Here is a 19851-nt window from a genome sequence, read left to right on the forward strand (position 1 = left end):
ATTGGCATAGTACAACTGCAAAGTCCCTGGTGTTATACCGAGCTTTTCTCCCCCCCCCCCAAAGCCGTTTTTGGTAGCTGCCACTTGAACAATATCTGTTGTCATCAAGGTGTTGTTAGTGTTTTCAGACAAAATACAATTGGTGTTTATTAACTTCCCATGTTTTTCAGCAAGCCAAAATCAGCACATCCAAAACTGAAGCTCTCATCTGTTTGGATTTTTTTTTTTAATCGTTAGGCACCTGATTTGCCATTGATTTGAGAGCCACTTTCTGTTGATTGTACTTCTAGTGGACTACATTTGGAGACAGAATTCAGTTTTGCCTTACACACAGGGGATCATAAAGTCAAAATCTCTTTTCTATGTACTGGTACTGTGTACTGTATAGACAGTTTATAAATGTTATTTCTGCAAACACCTTCTTATATAAGATTGACCACACTGTTTAAAGTCCTAATGCCAAGTCAGCAGATTTGCTTTTGAATTACTGGCAACTGGAACTAGCCTCATTCAGGAAATTTGTTAACAAGGTTCACTCTAGACACACGTTCTTCAGTAGCAGAAAGCTTATATTTAGTGTAAATAGGAATACATTAGGATAAAAGGTTGGATTGTCCTTAAAAACTTAAAATCATTTTTGCACTTTTAAATCTACAGCAAAAATAATGTGACACTATAAATGCTCTAAACAGGACACACTAATTGCAGTGAGCACACAGATAACATTTTTTCTTGTCAACTTGATAGGCCACATTTGACATGGTGCAAAAGTGTGTGTTTGTGTGTAAAACAATTGACAACAGGAGTGGTTGTAAAGGGTACACAGGAGACTATAGGCAACCCATATATTATGAATCAACCATAATTTCCACCTTTAGCTGCTCAGGTATTACGATTTGTACACATATGCAGTACAATGTCAGGAAATCCTTAATTGTACTTTCATGAAAAGGGATTCCCACACTTTCAATATGCTCTCTTATCAAAGGACCGCATGATCTTCCATGCTTAGATTTTAAGCACCACACTGGCCATGGCAGCAAAGAACTCATTTGAGCAGCTAAATATGGCAATTGGGGCTGAATCATAACACATCAGTTGGTCCCGAGAGTGTAATTATTCCAAAAATGAGTAAGGGTTTTCCTTCTGTCTGCAACTCTAAAGGTCCAACATGAGGAAGTTTATGTCTACAGGTAATTGGGAAAGCATCAATCTGCTGGCTCTTTGTCGAGGATCCAGGAAAGTAAAAAACACAGGCAAATGTGACTGAGTGTTTCACTGGAAATGTAAAATCTTTTTGTGTTTTAGAGTATTTGTTTTAGTAAGAAAAGTTTACACTGCTTGTGGAGAGTTATTTTGTTGGAAAATAAATTTTTGTAGCTTCTCCACTTTCCTATATTTCTGTATCCTGGTTAACATGGCCTTCTGACACTTGCCTCTGGATTTTAGCCTCTAGCACAGGGGTGTCAAACTCAAATTCATCGGGGGCCACATCAGCAGTTTGGTCACCCTCAAAGGGCCGGTTGTATCTGTAGGACTATGTGTCCACTCTTTATTATCATAAATTATTGTCACTGCATTCAATTATTACTGTTTTTGTAATAATGTAAGTAATAATAATAATAATAATAATAATAATAATAATAATAATAAATTTTTATTTATACCCTGCCCTCCCCAGTCAAAAACCGGGCTCAGGGCGGCTGACACCAACAGAATTACCATAAAACATAAAAACAATTAAGTAAAATACAGATTAAAATACCGTATTAAAATTTAAAGTGCAGCCTCAAATTCAAGTATTCCATAAGTCCAAGCCATAAGGGAGGAAAAACACAGGGGTCAAGCTGAGTCTAACCCAAAGGCCAGGTGGAACAGCTCTGTCTTGCAGGCCATGCGGAAAGATGACAAATCCCGCAGGGCCCTGGTCTCCTGGGAAAGAGCGTTCCACCAAGTTGGGGCCAGTACTGAAAAGGCCCTGGCTCTAGTAGAGGCCAATCTGGCCATCTTATGGCTCAGGATCTCCAGAATATTGTTTGTGGACCTTAAGGTCCTCCGCGGGGCATACCAGGAGAGGCGGTCCCGTAGGTACAAGGGTCCCAAGCTGCATAGGGTTTTAAAGGTCAAAACTGCGTCGCAGAGGCTCGGGACTCTCCGTGCGGCGCTGCTCCAGCCACCTTTCTACCCCCCCCCCCCCGGCCCCAGCTGTTTGTCTGCGCTGGGTCCCGCTGGCTGGGGAGCTCGGCGGGCCACATGACGAGGTCTGGCGGGCCGGATTTGGCCCCCGGGCCTTGTGTTTGACACCCGTGCTCTAGCAAGTTCCTAAAAGGCTATTGTAACTTCCTGACAGAAGCAAGCAAGACTCAAAACTGAATTTCAGGTTTGCCCTGTACAGCTACTATACTTTTAATGCGAGCAAGTTAATACAGTGGGAAAAGGGAAGGCGGTAATGGAGACACATTCCAGAATACCCAGTGGGAAAGGCATCCACAACATTCTTGCTGCCATAGTGCCGGTTTCCTGCTGGATGTTCTGAGACTTGTAAGCCTTGTACCAGTTCCTCACATGATAGAGGGTCCTAGGAGCACCCACAGCTGCCACTACCTTCCCCTATTCCAAAGGTGAGTTTCTAGACCTTGGGACCAGGGGAGAAGGCAGATGCAGGTGTATTCCAAGGTTCCTTAAGTGTTCAGTTGGAACTCTTAGGAGTCCTGAAAGGACTTGAGCTTCTCTTAAGTTGTGGAAGGGTCAGAGCTCCTAACAGCTTAAAAGCATCTTAAAAGGAATACTGAAATGTGAATGTTGGTGTATCCTGTGGGGAACTTTTCTCTAGACTCCCATATAACACAAGAAAGGGGGGGAGAAGAGAGCAAACATTAATTTATTCAATAAATTCACCCTAAAACTGTAAAACACAATATAACTAATTGCAATCAGAATTAAAGCCATTCATTCATTCATTCATTCATTCAAGCAATCCATCCCTACCTCACATTGTACCACATAGTTTCGAGACAAGAACTGCAATCCTGCACACATGCAATTGGTAGTAAAGCCCATTGAGCTAAATAGAGTTAGCTTCTGACTAAACATGCATAGAATTGTGCTGTAAACCAATGACAGCTCAGCTCACGCATACCACACTGGCTACTGTTCTCTCCACCTGGCAGTTAGATGAGTGGGAAGGCCCAGCCATTTGCCTGGTGGGCACCATCACCTAGTTGTAGCTCTTGCAGCCTAGACCCTTCTTTTGGGATGCTGATGAAGACACTTGGCGTCAAGCTAAGGACAATGTCTTACAATTGCCTAGTTCACCAAGAGTATCTTCTATGACAGTGGTTCCCAATCGGGGGGTCGGTGTAACCCACCCAGGGGGTCCGTGGCACCATTCACACAACAAAAACTACCAAAGAGATCAAAATTGTCAATAATATGGGGTGCATGGCTTGGCTTTTGAAAAATGGGAGCTGCATTACTTAGCTAATTGGTAACTGCTGCGCTATGAGACTTTAACAGGACTCCAAAGAATGAACTCAGGGTATCAGCAACTCTCTTTCTCTCTCTCTCTCACACACACACATCACAAACCTACTGCAATACTATGGGGTAATTACAATATAATGCTAGACTGTCAATGTCCAGGGTTAGGTGAACAGGAAGCTATTTATTCCAGAGCTCTGTAATTAGGGAGAGTATTCCCTCCCCTCCACCCATGATTCATTGGGGGGGGGCACTTCTCACTATTATATTTCTGCAATATTCTAAAGCCCTACCCCCCACTCCCCTGGCTATAGTCATTACTCTTAATTTTCTGGCTTTTAATGCCGATTCTTTCTCTTTGCAACACTTTGGCAGGATTTCAAATTCTTCAGCATCTGCAACAAGCTTCCATATAAAGCTACAAACAGTTCCAGTTGGAACTGGAAACTCAATGGGTTTGATTCAGATAGTTCATTTGGGCTGCAATTCTATACACTTATATACATGCAAATACAACTGAACTCAATGGTACTTTTGAATAGAAATATACAAGATTGCCATTAGTTTCCATTGAAATTGATAGGTCTTAAAGGTGACAACTAGTTTGTCTCATTGATTTAAATGGGATTTAAGTACAACTAACTTGGTCTAGATTCAATCCAATGTTTATTCATTTCTTCATAGTATGCACTATTAGCAAACTGATGAATTCTAACAAATCTATTGGTGTCAAGGTTGAGTACTATAGCTCATAATCTTTTAATGATTACTATTTGGTACTTAATAACCTGTCCGTTGTGTGTTTTCCTCAATTACTCTTAAGACAAAGAGAAGAGGCTGGCCTTGTACTTCTTGCAAAGTGATGGGTCATTTTTCTGTTACGAAGCTGCTCACTAAGAACCTGGCATTCAGGCAGAATACAACAGGGTTTTAAAATAATTAAATCAATACTAAAACATTCAGATGAGCAAAGTGCTATGAATATACAACATTGCTTTATTTGCAGCATTGTAAAATGGCAAATGCCCTTTGCCCTAATAATCAGGATTCGTGCTGAATACTAAAAACAAACATAAGGAAATGCCTTGCCATAAGAATCTTGGCAAACATAAGGAAATGCCTTGCCATAAGAATCTTGGGGGACCTGCTCCCTGCCTTGCAGGCCTTTTCCACCTGGCAGGGGGTGGCCCTGACTTAATCCAACAACAAAAGTGGAGGCGGCTGAACAGACTTTTGGACTGAGGTTATTGCATGGTGGGTTTTGTTTGCTGCATTAGTGGCTAAATTATTTAAAATGTTTTACATTGTTTTAACTTCTTTTTAACTTGTGTTTTATAAACCTCGGGGGGGGGGGTGTTTGTCTTTGAACTGAAAGCTGTGGGGTGTACTTGGGAAGAGAGCTGGAAAGAGCAGAAGCTCCCCTACAGCCAGGGTAGGGGTAAATATGGTAAGGGGCACTTGGCACAGGCACTTAGTAGAATGCTTCCCCCAGAGTGTCTCACCTGGCACCTTCATTGCATACCGTTAGGTGCCAGGTGAAAACGTTTCTCTGTGACCAGGCCTTTGGCTGTTTAGCACTCCATGGCATTTTAAATGGGGTTTTTTGGGGGGGGGTTGCTTTTGTGTTCTCATTTTGTATTTATATGTTGTAAACCACTTTGTGGTCTTCAGATGAAGGATGGTATACAAATTTAATAGAACAGTAATAATTAATGATAATAATACCAATAATATGTTGACTAGCAATAATGAAGATGCAACAGTACATATAAGAAAGTTTTTGATCTTAAGTCAAGATTATGAAGAATGGGTAAACATTTGTAAGTGAAATTTATATTGTTTTCATTGTTTCATCTCCACTAAAAGTTTGGAAACAGAACAGGTAATGTAATGGTTTTCCAGATACTAAGAGGGCTTTGCTCAGTATGCAGAATTAAACTGCAGTAATGCAGTATGTATGCGAGTTACCACAGAGTCACAGTCAAGTTAAATTCCTACCCTCGGGCTCATATAACTCAATAAATTTCCTTTAAAAAGACAGAAATCTCAACGAATAAAGAGGAAGAAATTTTAGGATTTAAAAAACCCCTTCTACTTGATTGAGTTAATGCACTTACAAATACATTCTTGCCACGACAGATTCTTGCACATTCTGTGCTATGTAAGTAACAAACATGTCATGTTACATAGTAGACACTATATATTAACCTCTACAAACCTCTACAAACTCACTTTCCCCTCGGGATTTCCACTCCAATTCTCATCTTCCGCAGGAAACACTGAGGCTGGGCTCCCTGATTTTTTCAGACAATGACAACTAACAAAGCTTATGTTAAGGAGTAGAGTGCAAACAAGCCAGCATTACTGAAATATATGTGTTGCACAGGCTAGGCCTATTAACATTTAGTCATAAATGCAGGACAGTGTCATTGCCTCCTTTTACTTGCCGACTTGCATTTCACTCATGGTGAAACAGATGCTTCATTCAGTGCCAGGCTGCCTCCACTCATGCCTTCTCTTAATAGCATCTGTCAACCTTGTTCCACCCTCCCATCTACATACAGCCCTGTTGACAGTAAAGTAAGTCATTAATGCACATGAAAACACATATGGTAAGTGGGCCCTCGGTGTGGAAGAAGACAATCACTGCACTCCTACTGCCCTGAATTTCAGTGATGACTCCAACCTGTATCAGATCTGAAAAACTAAATGCAAGGGTGGACAGATGGAGGCTATGTCTTAAAGCCAGCTACACTGTGGAAAACATTTACCGTTTACCTAGCATGCAACTTAAGGCAGACACTTTAACTTGCAAGTATTTTTTGGTCCATAAATATGTAACTTCTTTGTTCTCTTTAAACCAAAGGTTTTTTGATACAAGAATATGTGAACCACACACACTGCTATGTTTCAATACTTGTAAGAAATCCTATGGATTCAAGCGAATGTTTAGCGCTGGAAGCAACAGTGTGTATGTGTGGACACGCTATAGAAATGCACCAGCCTCTGATGCTCAGGCAAACAGGAAACCTCTTGCTGTTTTTGGTTTCTGGAAATTGTAACCTCCTCTACACTGAAGTCAATGACAAGTTCACATTTCATTTCAGAAACAAATTTAGTTAGATCTTCTAGCAGAAAAAGTTAGCTTGTGCAGCAAAAGCCAATTGTGCCCAAGCCCAATTAAGATTGACAAATAGAACTTAAATTCAAGATGATGACAACAACAATGAATTATTATCTATACCCTGCCCATCTGGCTGTGTTTCCCCAGCCACTCTGGGCAGCTCCCAATAGAGTATTAATAATAAAGTGAAAAAAACATCAAACATCAAAAACTTCCCTTAACAGGGCTGCCTTCAGATGTCTTCTAAAAGTCAGATAGCTGTTTATTTCCTTACACTGTTCCACCTGATTTATCTGTTGCTGAGCCTTCCCATTTCAGACAGGATATGCATGATCACATTTGAATCTCCCCTCTCATATACAAAAGACTTCCTGTATCTACATATCAGGACACAAAGTTCCAGGCTACTGTTTTCTGTGTACTGTACATTAAACGGGAGGAGAGCTAGATATTGCAGTCCCACACAGCAGTGCAAAACTCAGTTACGAAGTTTCATTCCGTTGCTTTCAGTGAAACTTGTTTATGGTATAGAAAACTAGCACCAAATTGATTCAGTCAGGCTTTCTAATTGATGGTGATTTTCCTCAGCAAGCTGAAACTCCCCCCCTCCCCTGTGTCATAGTCTTGTTGCTGAGCAAAAACATGCAGAGGTCAGCACAGTGGGAAACCAGCCAACCCAAAGGGTCTCTGAGGTGTACTTGCCTGGAGGCAGAGTAAGCATCCAAAGTCAGGTCCAGTCCTAGGGTCGGGCAAACAGCAATCCACATGGTCAGATAGTCCAGGGGTCAAGGAATCTGATGAGCAGGTGGCCAAGGGTCAAGATGAGCAGGGAGCAGCAAGTTAGGCCCAGGAACTACAAACGTTGTTACCAGCATCTGACTGCTGCTGGAAACTCTGCTTAAGAAGGCCGAAAGCCAGCTGGTTCTCATCAGTGCCTTCTCCTCCTGATCAGCTGCAGGTGGAGCCACTCTGCCTTATTCCCCTTCAGGATGCTGTTCAGCAGGTGAAGCCCATGACACCCTATGATTCCTATGACTGCCCCAATGCTGTTTTTTTCCTAAGCTTAATACCGGTAGCAGCACTGGGCAGGGGGCAATTGCCATCGAAATTGGGGAAGGCAGAGGGAAGGTTTAAAGCTTCCCCTTCTATCCCTGTTGTGTTGCTAAGCTGACTGGGGAACAGCTGAGAGTAGTGTAAAGGGCTGGAATGCAAAAAAAAGTTATTTTAAAAATATGGATCCCTTCTTCCTGTTGCTACTCAGCCGATCAATGGGAGGGTCTGATGTGGGCCATGATTAGTCAATGGACCAACAGAAGGGCAGAGGAGATGGATTGCACTCTTCCAAACAAGAGACATGACTATGCATACTGACCAGAGAATGTGCTTGCTGCCTGGAGAACGTACGAAACAAAGGTCAGATATACCCCCCTCCAAATGACTCTTGGAGATTATACATAATGACCAGAGGACGTACAGGATTCTGTAGATATATGTGCATTTCCCAAGTTCCTCTGGAGATTATGCATATTGCCTGTCAGGGATGAGCCAGCAGTTTCTAGTTCCCCAGAGGGGGACCAGGAGGAGGGAGATGATAGAGGAGGGCTGAAAGGCAAGGCGCTGTCATTTTTTTGGTTCCTGGAAAGGCGAGTGTAGGCTAAGCAGAGATCTGAACTGAGTGACTCTGATGAGTGATTATTACCCGCTAATGACTTGTTGTAGATACTGTAAATAAAGGCATAAGAATGCCAGAAAAGTCTCGTGGTGATTGCTGTGAAGAGAGGAAGCCTGTCAACCCTGACAGTGCCTGTAAAATGTGCACTATTACCTCTTCATTGATGAATTATGTGCACATTCTCCCTGATGCCTGGTGCATGTATACACTGGCCAGTTATGCACATTAACCACTCAACATTGCCCATTCCATATATATTACATCATTCTAAACTGCTTGGTGGCATTTGTTCTAGTAAGCGGTATAAAAATTAATTACTGCTGGAATTGAGTAATGCAATTGAGGATGCAAAGGCTACTTAAAATAAAAATGAGACAATATAAAAAGCAATGGGAATGCTAAGATATTTAGTTGCCACTCCTTCTAGGGCCAAAGATGATGGTGATGCTTGAAGGAATTTTTGGTCTGTTAGCTGATCTTGGAATTCACAAATCTGCATTCTCCGGAAACAGAAAATAATGTTTGAGTGCTGCTAGAAAGTCAAGATACAAGGAAAATAGGATTAGGCCTTGAAGGATATCTGCTTAGAAGACATTGATTAATAATTTAAAGCACCAAGATGTACAATATCACTTAAAGATTAATATTGTTTTGTAGGAAATGCCATTTAATATAAAATTGTTTTTCAAAAACAGCAATTTGAGAGTTCAGACAAGGTTTTACAACATGTGACAGTGTATTTAATTAATGATAAAATACTTTGAAAGCAGATTTTCTACTGTACATAATTGCAGCTTTTTTCTAAAAAAAATAAATCTTTTAGACAAACTGAAAAACAAGCATGTTTCCAGAATCAGTGACCTACTGCTAATATGAAACCAAATGGAGCTTTGCAAATTGAAGCTGCCCCTTCCCTCAGACTTGTTTCTCCAACCTGTGGATCTCTCCCAAAGGAAACAGCTGGCAGATTATGCTGCTGCCATGGCAACTGTGTCGTCAGTCCGTTGGCTTGGCAACATTGCAGCAGCATCAAGGTACAGATCAGAATGCTCCAAATGTTAACAGAAAGGGTGCTTTTTATGTTGACTTCTAAAGCCATGATTTTCACGGTACTTTTATAAATTTTGCAATAAAAAATCCTATGCAGTCCTTATTTGCCATGCTTATCAAATCTTCGTATCTGAATTCTTGCAGTGAATTAAAATCCATTCCCTGCAAAACTGCTTCAGATGGATCAAACCTCTGCAGCCTTTTCAACTGCTCAGGTGACAGCCCAGCTCCCATCATGCCTTCTCCTCCAATATGGGGCTCCTTTTAGAGAGGAAAATAAAACAAATGGGCTTAATTGCTCTGCAGTTCATTATTTATTTACCCGAAAATGAAAGCCAGTATTCACAAGGGTCAGTGCCTCTAAGCCAGGCATCCCCAAACTTTGGCCCTCCAGATGTTTTGGACTACAATTCCATCTTCCCCAACCACTGGTCCTGTTAGCTAGGGATCATGGGAGTTGGAGGCCAAAACATCTGGAGGGCTGCAGTTTGGGGATGCCTGCTCTAAGCCTACCACTGTAGGCACATCTTTGGAGTACTTTTACTGCAATCTAAACTGTCCTGGAGTTTGCCCAAAACCCTGGGTAATATAGAGAGAGAGCTTCCCCTTTAGCTTTGTGTTCAAGGAAGGATGCTTCTTTGTAAAATACTTAAAAGGAATGAATACCCGGGGGGGGGGGGGAGAGAGAGGACTAGCCTATGAGAGTCCTTTTCTGGCTCCAACATGCGGTGCCAATGAGATACACACAAAAATAGCATATTTTTTGCATAATCAGGCAGATAATATATATGACAGATTTAGGGACCTTGTACATGGAAACCCTGATTATGTGTGCTTCCTTTACATGTCTCCTTCCTCAGAGAAATGTAGTAAGACACTTAATGCTGTTAAAGGTTTAACCAAAGAAAGCCTCATACAAAGCAGGTCAGTTCATTCTAGTCTTTACATCTAAAGATGGCATCGAATCACTTTAATACTTTTTAGGCCCTCGAATTTCAAATGTAACATACAACCATAGCAGTGCATCAACATTTTCTGTTGACATGCAATAAGACAAGCATGATTACAAAAAAATACACAAAACCCACTATCAAATTAGAGGCTGTCTCAGCCATTTAATCCTGCAAGATTAAAACCTAATCCCTTTAGCCACTGTTAGTGAAGGTCTGGGAGAAGCGGAGTGCAACTAATTAAACTCCTCAAAGTCACACAATTATCTGATGCCTTCTGAATATACAACTTGCAAGAGCTTTGTGTCATATCTGATGCAGTGTTTTGGTAGGCATGTATTACAAACGTATTAGATACTATAACATTTACATTAGTTAATGATTCCCAAACAGCTGCCAACTCATAAGCACCAGCACAGCCTGCTGAACCCTGCACAGGGAAGGGCAACAGAGTCATGGAAGCTCATCCACACAGATGTTTCCCCAGCCCTCTCTCCCTGCAGGATCAGCAGAGTGCCCAGACTCAGATAAGTCAATGCAGGCGTATTTTGTGTCCATCTGCTCCTCCTCCCTGTGCCCTTTGTAGGGGGAAAACAAACGCTCAGAGACAGAAAAAAGTTGAGCAGGCCACATGGTGCTGCGGGTTCTGGCCTTCCTGGCAACCTCTGCAAGCTCATAGGACCCTGATTCTGTACTTCCACTTCAGCAGGTGTAAAGCACTTGAGGTGCAGCTTGCACTGCAATCAGAGAAGTTACCTCACTGGGAAAAGACTTTCTCTTAACTGTTGGCAGGATCTTAGAAATCACTTTTAGCAAGAGTATTGGGACAGGAATGGGGACAGGCAATGACCATTCTTAAGATGGCATGGAAGGCTAAGGTTTGGGGAGAGGTCTCCAGTCAAGTCTCTGCTTCCCTGTCTGATGAATTGGCAGCTTTGGGAAGCAATGATTGGTTTTGTGTGCATGTCAGGGAGGGTGGGGAAACCTAAAAGTATAAAAGAATCATAGAATTGCGGAGTTGGAAGGGACCACAAGGGTCATCTAGTTCAACTTCCTGCAATGCGGGAATCTTTTGCCCATGACCCTGAGTCGCGTGCTCTCTACCAACTGAGCTATTCTGCGTACAAGAATGCCAAAGCTCTCCCCCCACCCCACCCACTGTGTATATTCCAGGTGGAGTGTGTGCATTTGGGCGCATTGGGGTGTTTCAAAATATGGAATGCTTCATTAATTTCTGTGTCATCCTTTTGCAGGGGGCATGCTAATCTTCTCTGTATCATTCCAATTTCAGTCTATGTGCTGCCGAAGTAGCCACAGCAGAGTGAGCATAGGAAGCTGAGCAGAGCTCAGAGCAGAGCTGTCAAGTTCTCCCTTTTATTAAGGGAAATTCCCTTCTGCTGAATAGGCTTCCTCGTGAGAAAAGGGAAAACTTGACAGCTATGGAGAGTGGCAGCAAGTGGCAGCGTTGTTGTTTTTAACTGTCAGCAAGCATGCAATGTAATATGCTAGTGAGAAAGCTGCAATTTTTTTTTTAAAAAAAACAATGTTTTCTTACCTGTGACTGAAGCTGAAGGCATGGGAAGGTCTCCAGTGCCCAGGCAACTTGCTCCTCATTTTCAGAAAGCGTAATTGTGCAGGTACTGTATACCAGAGTGCCCCCTGGCTTCAGCAGCTGCACTGCCTAAGGAAACAATGCTCTCATTTTTAGGATACCAGCATTTCTCAAGCAAACTTACTTTTACAGAATGCAGAATTACGCAGTCTATAATCATTTTGAAAGGACCAAGAACAACTTCTCATGATGATGTTTCAAGCTGCCTTTGTGTTGTGAGCCTTGTGTGTGTACCAGTGTGGAAGCAAAGATCACCAGTGTTGAAGCAATGATTCTTCAACATCAACTTCGTTGGACTGGTCATGTTGTGCGGATGCCTGATGATCATCTTCCAAAGCAACTACTCTATTCTGAACTTAAAAATGGAAAGCGTAATGCTGGTGGTCAACAAAAGAGGTTTAAAGACTGTCTCAAGGCAAATCTAAAAAAATGTAGTATAAACACTGACAACTGGGAAACACTGGCTTGCGAGCGCTCCAGTTGGAGAAGAGCCTTTACCAAAGGTGTCATGGGCTTTGAAGAAACTCGATCTAAGGACGCAAGGGAGAAACATGCTAAGAGGAAGGCACGCTTGGCAAATCCACACCGTGATCAACTCCTGCCTGGAAACCAATGTCCCCACTGTGGAAGGACATATGGATCCAGAATTGGCTCCATGTGGATCCAGAACAGTCACTTACGGACCCATTGTTAAAACCGTGTTTATGGAAGACAATCTTACTGGGCTACGAGTGATCGCGAAAGAAGAAGAAGTCTGTCCTCCGTTGCATTGCCTCCCCTGTATCCTGCAGACAAATATTACAAGCAACTAGCCTAGAGTGGCAAGTTAACAAGCAAGGGTCAATCCATGTGGCCAGTACACATGGTTGATAAAAATCTAACAATAAGATCTTACACCTTTGATGTTTTCAGTCCTGCAAATACACAATATCTTTTAGAAGATATTATCAGAAGGTAAACAAACACTTCCAAAGTTGCCTCTCCTTTAGGAAAAGCGGAATGCATATACAAAAGCTGGCCTTGTTTAAACAAACATTTGAAGGGTTCTAGGACACGACTGAAACTTCCCTTCTTTTTGGCTCAGCAGACTCCAATACACAAGGGAACACAGCTGAATAAATCATGATTGTTGATGTTCCCAACCTCCATCTGAGCACAGCAGTGATATTAAAGATGTCTTGGGACAAGGCAAATAGGGCACGAAGCCATCTTCCCACTAGATTCGCTTTGTCAATTCGACAGAAATGATTCCTCCTTACTTCTGTCAATAAAAGAGCTTAATATCTGAGATGGGTTTTGGTAGCCAGGGTTACACTTTCTTTTTTTTAAAAAAATATTTTTATTAATTTTCCAATTAAAACCAATTATATCACATTCAATATTTCAAATTATACACATATATATATCAATCAAACCGAATGTTATGCCAAATCATCTAAAGAATTTTTTATTTGGGTTCCCATGCTTCAAGAAATTGGGAATTCCTCGCAACTGTCCACTGCCGTCTTTTTTCTAAAGTTCAAATCGTCCTCCAAGTTCATAATAATCCAGATCTTCCCCTTACAGTCACGTAGATGTTTTCCACTTTCATCCGATTGTTTCCCTACCAGGGTTACACTTTCAGTGGATTTGAAATTTTATCAATGGTGTCACTCTGTTTGATGTTTGGGGGTGGGAGACTATTCTATGCAGGTTTAAGTAATATCATGCCCAAGCCTTCAGATGGGGCAGACTAGCAAGCCAAACAGATAAGTAAACTACCCCCCCCCAGGAATTCTCAAACATCTCTGACTACACTGAAGAAAATATGCACTACCCTTTTTGTTTTAAAAGTGAAAGGGTTAGAAAAGACATCTCTTATCAACTGAATCTTTACCAACAGAGATGAATGCCTGTGCTAAATTTAACTAGATCTATTTATGTTTAAAAGGTATTACCTTCCAGCTTTAGAGCTGATTGGCCTTTCTGCATGGTTTGCCTCCACATCACCATAGGCTCTGCTGCCAGGATAACAACGCGTAGATATTTTTTTAGATAGGGAGCTTGATTTAACCTTGTTACACATCTATTCCAAGGTTCCCATTGGTTTGAGAACAATGGAGCTCAGCGCAACCCCAACCAGCTGAACTTTGCATGTGCCATGAACTGGGTGTGCTCAAGAAAGGATGACCAAGTGCCAACTTCTACAGTGTAGCCATGTGCACTTCCCTTGCCTCCCTTCTACTAATAAGACAAGGCTGTGAGCTAACATGTCTATTATTATTATTATTATTGGCAGAGGGATCATAGCTTGCAGATATGCAGGCATCCCCAACAATTTATTGTAGAACTCTACAGAACTATGAATCACTCCCATCCCCCACCTCCAAGGAAATGGATTGAATTTAAAAGATACATTAAGAAGCTGTCATTTGAAACAACCACACAAACCACAGAATGGGTTTCAACACAAGATTTAAGTACTTGGAAGGGGCTGGGGCTGGCTAGTAAACTGGAGTTCCTTGGAGAAACTTGATGAAGGGAAGCCATGATTGCAGACTAAGATTATGCAATGGATGGAAGCTTTTCTTTTAATCCAGTATATAAAGACAAGGCAGAGGAAGCTTTTGAGGTGCTTCGAATGAGGAGGAAGGCTGTGCAACAAATCACCGTATTGTTGAATACCTGTATTGAAATAACGTCTTGGAAAGTGCCTCAACAAGGCAACATACCGGTGAGCTTGACAGCTTCCCAGGAGGTAGCTCAGATGAACACATACTTTACAGGCACCTTGTCTCTTGCTTTGTTTTCTCTCTCGCTCCTTCCTCCTAACCATAAAGCTTCACCAGTATCTTTCCACTTAGAGCTCAGGTAATTACGCAGAGCCTCCTAAAAATCCAGGAGAACCCCCCCCCCCACGGCTAGACAATCAAAGATCAAGCCCCAAAGTAAACAAAGAACTGGAAAACACTTCTTTCTTCCCTCACACTCACCCCCCACTGGTGAAAAAAGGGGGGTTATTTTATTTTCTGGTGGTGTTTATGTTGGTGGTTCCCCATAAATAGCTTTCCTCCATATTAAAAAAGGGAGAGATTGGTGGGATGAGGGCTTTTGGTGGCGGCCTTCAGGGGGGGGGGGGGATGGAGGGGAGAAGATTTAGCTGGCTTCCTTATGCTGAAATGGAAGGTTGGAGTACACTGTGTGAGAATGATGGGGAGGGTGTTTTTCAGTAAGCAGTGCAAGCAACTGCGGGTCTACTCACAAGCAAGCCCTACTGAATGCTTACTCCCAGGAAAGTAGAAGTAAGTTGAGTTGAACTCAGTGGGGCTTATTGCATGCATAGATTCCACTCAAACCTCTGAGTGGGGAAGCAGATGCAACTTGACTAGTAAATCACTTGAACAACTCTTAAATTAGTTGAAAATATATTAAATATATATGGAAGTTATTATATACTGTATATTATATGGAAGTTTATTTAATATTTTTATTAAATCTACTACTTCCTTAGATTTTAAGGCACTCCACCACCGCACCCTCTGCCACTGCGGGGAGGCCCAGCAAGGCCCTCTACTGCTGCAGATATATATCGTGATATATCAAGATATCATCATATTTAGCTAGTGATATATTGTGATGCTGAAACCAGATATCAGTAATGCATGTTAGAATTCTCAATGAAGCACTGCTTAAAAGCAAGAATGTGTTTGAAGTGATGACCCAAGGGTCAGGTTACTTATTCTTTGGTAGTTTCTATGGCAAAATACATACCACTCTAAAGAGCTTGCGCTGCAAGGGCTGGTAAGAAGTCACTTCCTTTAAAGACCAGGAATACACCATATTTGGTCTCTGCCCCATGCCACTACAGGGAGCATCGAGAAGTATTCTGTCAAATGATTCTGGTAAAAATGGAGGTCCTTCTGCAAAGAGGAACATGATCAGTTAAAAAATTATAGCCAATTTATGTTGCATACTTAACTTTGCTATTGTTTGGTGAAATGTCACAAAAGAATTTATTTAAATAGCATGAGCTTGACGTCAGTTTAACACAGCTAAATTGGTATAAACTGCAAATACAGTCATACTGGCCTTGGTTTCAAAGTCTTTATAACTGCTGATAAATCATCATTATGTTTGGATATAGAAAGCAAAATGTCCTTTCCCTCCTACTTTCTGACTGAAAGATCTGAGTCACATTATGTTGCTGCACATGACAGTTTCCTCAAATTTGTACTGCTGATGTTGAGTGAAGACTGAATCTGTGTGCTGAGACCCCCCAAAAAACAAACCTGACCTGCCAACTGCTACCTCACTTTCACTTATGAAAGTTGCCCCAAATTACCAGTCATTTATAAATTATATAGCGCTTTTGTGGTTTAAAGGATCTGTGGATAAAATGGCAAGTCAATATTAACCAACATCCAAATTACACTAAAGCAGTAGTAGCCCTAGTCACAACAGGGTATTAAGGATTACCATAAAAATCCTGATCCTCCTCAGAAAACACAGCTACAACAAGAACACCCAAAAGAAAAATAATATTACCTTGCCCATCCTCTCCTTTGCCAATGGCAAGTGCCTTAGTACCATCATAACAAAATGCTTTAATGCAATTCAACTTCAGTAATGCAGCATTTTGCTTTATCTTTTTCACTTTGTGTGCAATCTTGTCCAGGGCAATTACCTCTCCCTGAAAAACATGTTGGAAATCAAAAGGGTAGGAATTTATTACTTATTTGTTTCATAAACACCTATATACCACTCAATTGGAAAAAAGGGGGGGTGTAAAAATGAAAACGAAAAACCCTCAAAGCAGTTTACAAAAAGTTAAAATCATAGAATCATAGAGTTGGAAGAGACCACAAGGGCCATCCAGTCCAACCCCCTGCCAAGCAGGAAACACCATCAAAGCATTATTGACATATGCCTGTCAAGCCTCTGCTTAAAGACCTCCAAAGAAGGAGACTCCACCACACTCCTTGGTAGCAAATTCCACTGCCGAACAGCTCTTACTGTCAGGAAGTTCTTCCTAATGTTTAGGTGGAATCTTCTTTCTTGTAGTTTGAATCCATTGCTCCGTGTCCGCTTCTCTGGAGCAGCAGAAAACAATCTTTCTCCCTCCTCTATATGACATCCTTTTATATATTTGAACATAGCTATCATATCACCCCTTAACCTTCTCTTTTCCAGGCTAAACATACCCAGCTCCCTAAGCCGTTCCTCATAAGGCATTGTTTCCAGGCCTTTGACCATTTTGGTTGCCCTCTTCTGGACACGTTCCAGCTTGTCTGTATCCTTCTTCAACTATGGTGCCCAGAACTGGACACAGTACTCCAGGTGAGGTCTGACCAGAGCAGAATACAGTGGTACTATTACTTCTTTTGATCTAGATGCTATACTCCTATTGATGCAGCCCAGAATTGCATTGGCTTTTTAGCTGCTGCATCACACTGTTGACTCATGTCAAGTTTGTGGTCTACCAAGACTCCTAGATCCTTTTCACATGTACTGCTCTCAAGCCGGGTGTCTCCCATCCTGTATTTGTGCCTTTCATTTTTTTTTTTTTGCCCAAGTGTAATACTTTACATTTCTCCTTGTTAAAATTCATCTTGTTTGCTTTGGCCCAGTTGTCTAATCTGTTAAGGTCATTTTGAAGTGTGATCCTGTCCTCTGGGGTATTAGCCACCGCTCCCAATTTGGTGTCATCTGCAAACTTGCTCAGGATGCCCTCAAGCCCATCATCCAAGTCATTGATAAAGATGTTGAGTAAGACTGGGCCCAAGACAGAACCCTGTGGCACCCCACTAGTCAATACTCTCCAGGATGAGGATGAGCCATTGATGAGCACCCTTTGGGTTCGGTCAGTAAGCCAGTTACAAATCCACTGAACGGTAGCATTGTCTAGCCCGCATATTGCCAGCTTCTTTACAAGAATATCATGGGGCACCTTGTCAAAGGCCTTGCTGAAATCAAGATAGGCTACATCCACAGCGTTCCCTTCATCTACCAGGCTTGTAATTCTGTCAAAAAATGAGATCAGATTAGTCTGACATGACTTATTTTTCAGAAACCCATGCTGACTTTTAGTGATCACAGAGTTTCTTTCTAGGTGCTCACAGACCGTTTGCTTAATGATCTGCTCTAGAATCTTTCCTGGTATTGATGTCAGGCTGACTGGGCAGTAATTGTTTGGGTCCTCTCTTTTCCCCTTTTTGAAAATAGGGACAACATTTGCCCTCCTCCAGTCTGCTGGAACTTCGCCTGTTCTCCAGGAATTCTCAAATATTGCCAGTGGTTCTGAAATCACCTCTGCCAGTTCTTTTAATACTCTTGGATGTAGTTCATCTGGCCCTGGAGACTTGAATACATCTAAACTAGCCAAGTATTCTTGTACTACCTCCTTACTTATTCTGGGCTGTGTTTCCCCTGCTGAATCATCTGCTCCATATTCTTCAGGTCGGGCATTGTTTTCTTTTTTGGAGAAGACTGAGGCAAAGAAGGCATTGAGAAGTTCTGCCCTTCCTCTGTCCCCTGTTTGCATTTCACCATCTTCTCCTCTAAGTGACCCCACTGTTTCCTTGTTCTTCCTTTTGCTACGGACATACCCATAAAAGCCCTTTTTGTTGCTTTTAACCTCTCTAGCAAGCCTGAGTTCATTCTGTGCTTTAGCTTTTCTGACTTTGTCTCTACATGTGCTGGCTATATGTTTGAATTCCTCTCTGGTGATTTCCCCCTTTTCCCATTTTTTGTACATATCCCTTTTAAATCTTAACTCAGTTAAAAGTTCTTTAGATAGCCACCCTGGCTTCTTTAGGTACCTTCCATGTTTCCGTCTCATTAGTATTGCCTGAAGTTGTGCTTTTAATATCTCCCTTTTAACAAACTCCCAACCATCATGAACTCCCTTGCCTTTTAGTATTTCTGTCCATGGAAATTCACCCAGCGTTTCCCTAAGTTTTCTGAAGTCAGCTTTCTTAAAGTCTAGGATTTGAGTCTTAGTATGCTTGGATGCTCCTTTCCGCTGAATAATAAACTCCAGAAGAGCATGATCACTCCCACCTAAAATAGTAACACTGAGAAAAACTTCACAACTATACTTTAAAATATACAAAAGTTAAAATACTATAAAACAGGTTAAAATCATGTCAACTTTCTAAGCATCTGAGTGGGCTTGTCTAAAGAGGAATGTTTTTAGCAGGCACTGAAAAGAGTACAGTGAAAGTGCCTGCTTGATATCAATAGGCAGGGAGTTCCAAGGGGTTCTTACAAAAGCGCAATGGGTGTTATGTGTCACCTGTAGTAATGCCAATTCCACCAACTGAAGCAGTCAGCTGTTGCCCTGCCAACTCCTATCAGCCCCCACTGGCATGGGAGATGGTGTAGTCCAGCAACATCTAGAGGGCCACAGCTTTCTCATTCTTTCTTTCTAACCACTGCTCTGCTTGACCAAGCAGTTACCATTCAATCCGCACATTACACATACAGACTTCTTTGTACGGGAATGGCATATTCCAGGAGAACACTGTATAATGTAGTCAGCTCCAGCCCCTTCCAATTGCTTAAACCTTGCGGTTGTTGCTTTTGTTTTGTTTTTTTTATAACAGCCTCTTAAGGTATCTTTTAAATACAGTAGTACAAACTGCTAACTAAAATGTTTATGGGACATGCTGACTTAGCAAAAATGTGTCCATTAAAACTAAATCAAATTGATGGGAACAAACAACACCACACATAAACACTTTCCAGTACAAAAATGGCTGTTTCTTTAAAACTTCCAGGCTGTACCTCATGAATGTCTTGTACATGCCAGCAATTTCTCCATAATGAAAAACTGAACAGTTTGGTAAGCAAAATATGCTTATGTCAAGGAGGCTGTCACATATCACAAATTGCATGGCTCTTCTTTCCACAACACATGGCTGGCCGTAACAAAGTTTCCCTGCTAAATAATGCAGGTCACAACTGGAAGCACATAATGCTACAG

At 41.7% G+C, this 19851-nt stretch overlaps 1 protein-coding gene and 1 non-coding gene across 11 annotated transcripts in view; both read right to left on the reverse strand.

Annotated features, from left to right (window-relative positions):
• Positions 1–52: 52 nt before the first annotated feature.
• NSUN6 (NOP2/Sun RNA methyltransferase 6) overlaps positions 53–19851 on the reverse strand; it is a 93327-nt gene continuing 73528 nt past the window's right edge. For all 10 annotated transcript variants that reach the window (XM_060280796.1, XM_035129862.2, XM_060280795.1 and 7 more), the window contains 4 exons: positions 16413–16557; positions 15639–15787; positions 11832–11957; positions 53–9587 (listed from right to left, as the gene is read on the reverse strand). In XM_060280796.1, coding sequence (XP_060136779.1) covers positions 9381–9587; positions 11832–11957; positions 15639–15787; positions 16413–16557 — 627 coding nt within the window. In that variant the 3' untranslated portion in view covers positions 53–9380. The remainder of the gene's footprint in view (positions 9588–11831; positions 11958–15638; positions 15788–16412; positions 16558–19851) is intronic.
• LOC118092401 (U6 spliceosomal RNA) lies at positions 11485–11591 on the reverse strand. Its single transcript, XR_004693516.1, has one exon. It is a non-coding gene; the product is annotated as a U6 spliceosomal RNA (small nuclear RNA).

The sequence above is a fragment of the Zootoca vivipara genome, chromosome 12 (assembly GCF_963506605.1).
Source record: "Zootoca vivipara chromosome 12, rZooViv1.1, whole genome shotgun sequence".
Lineage (NCBI taxonomy): Eukaryota > Metazoa > Chordata > Lepidosauria > Squamata > Lacertidae > Zootoca > Zootoca vivipara.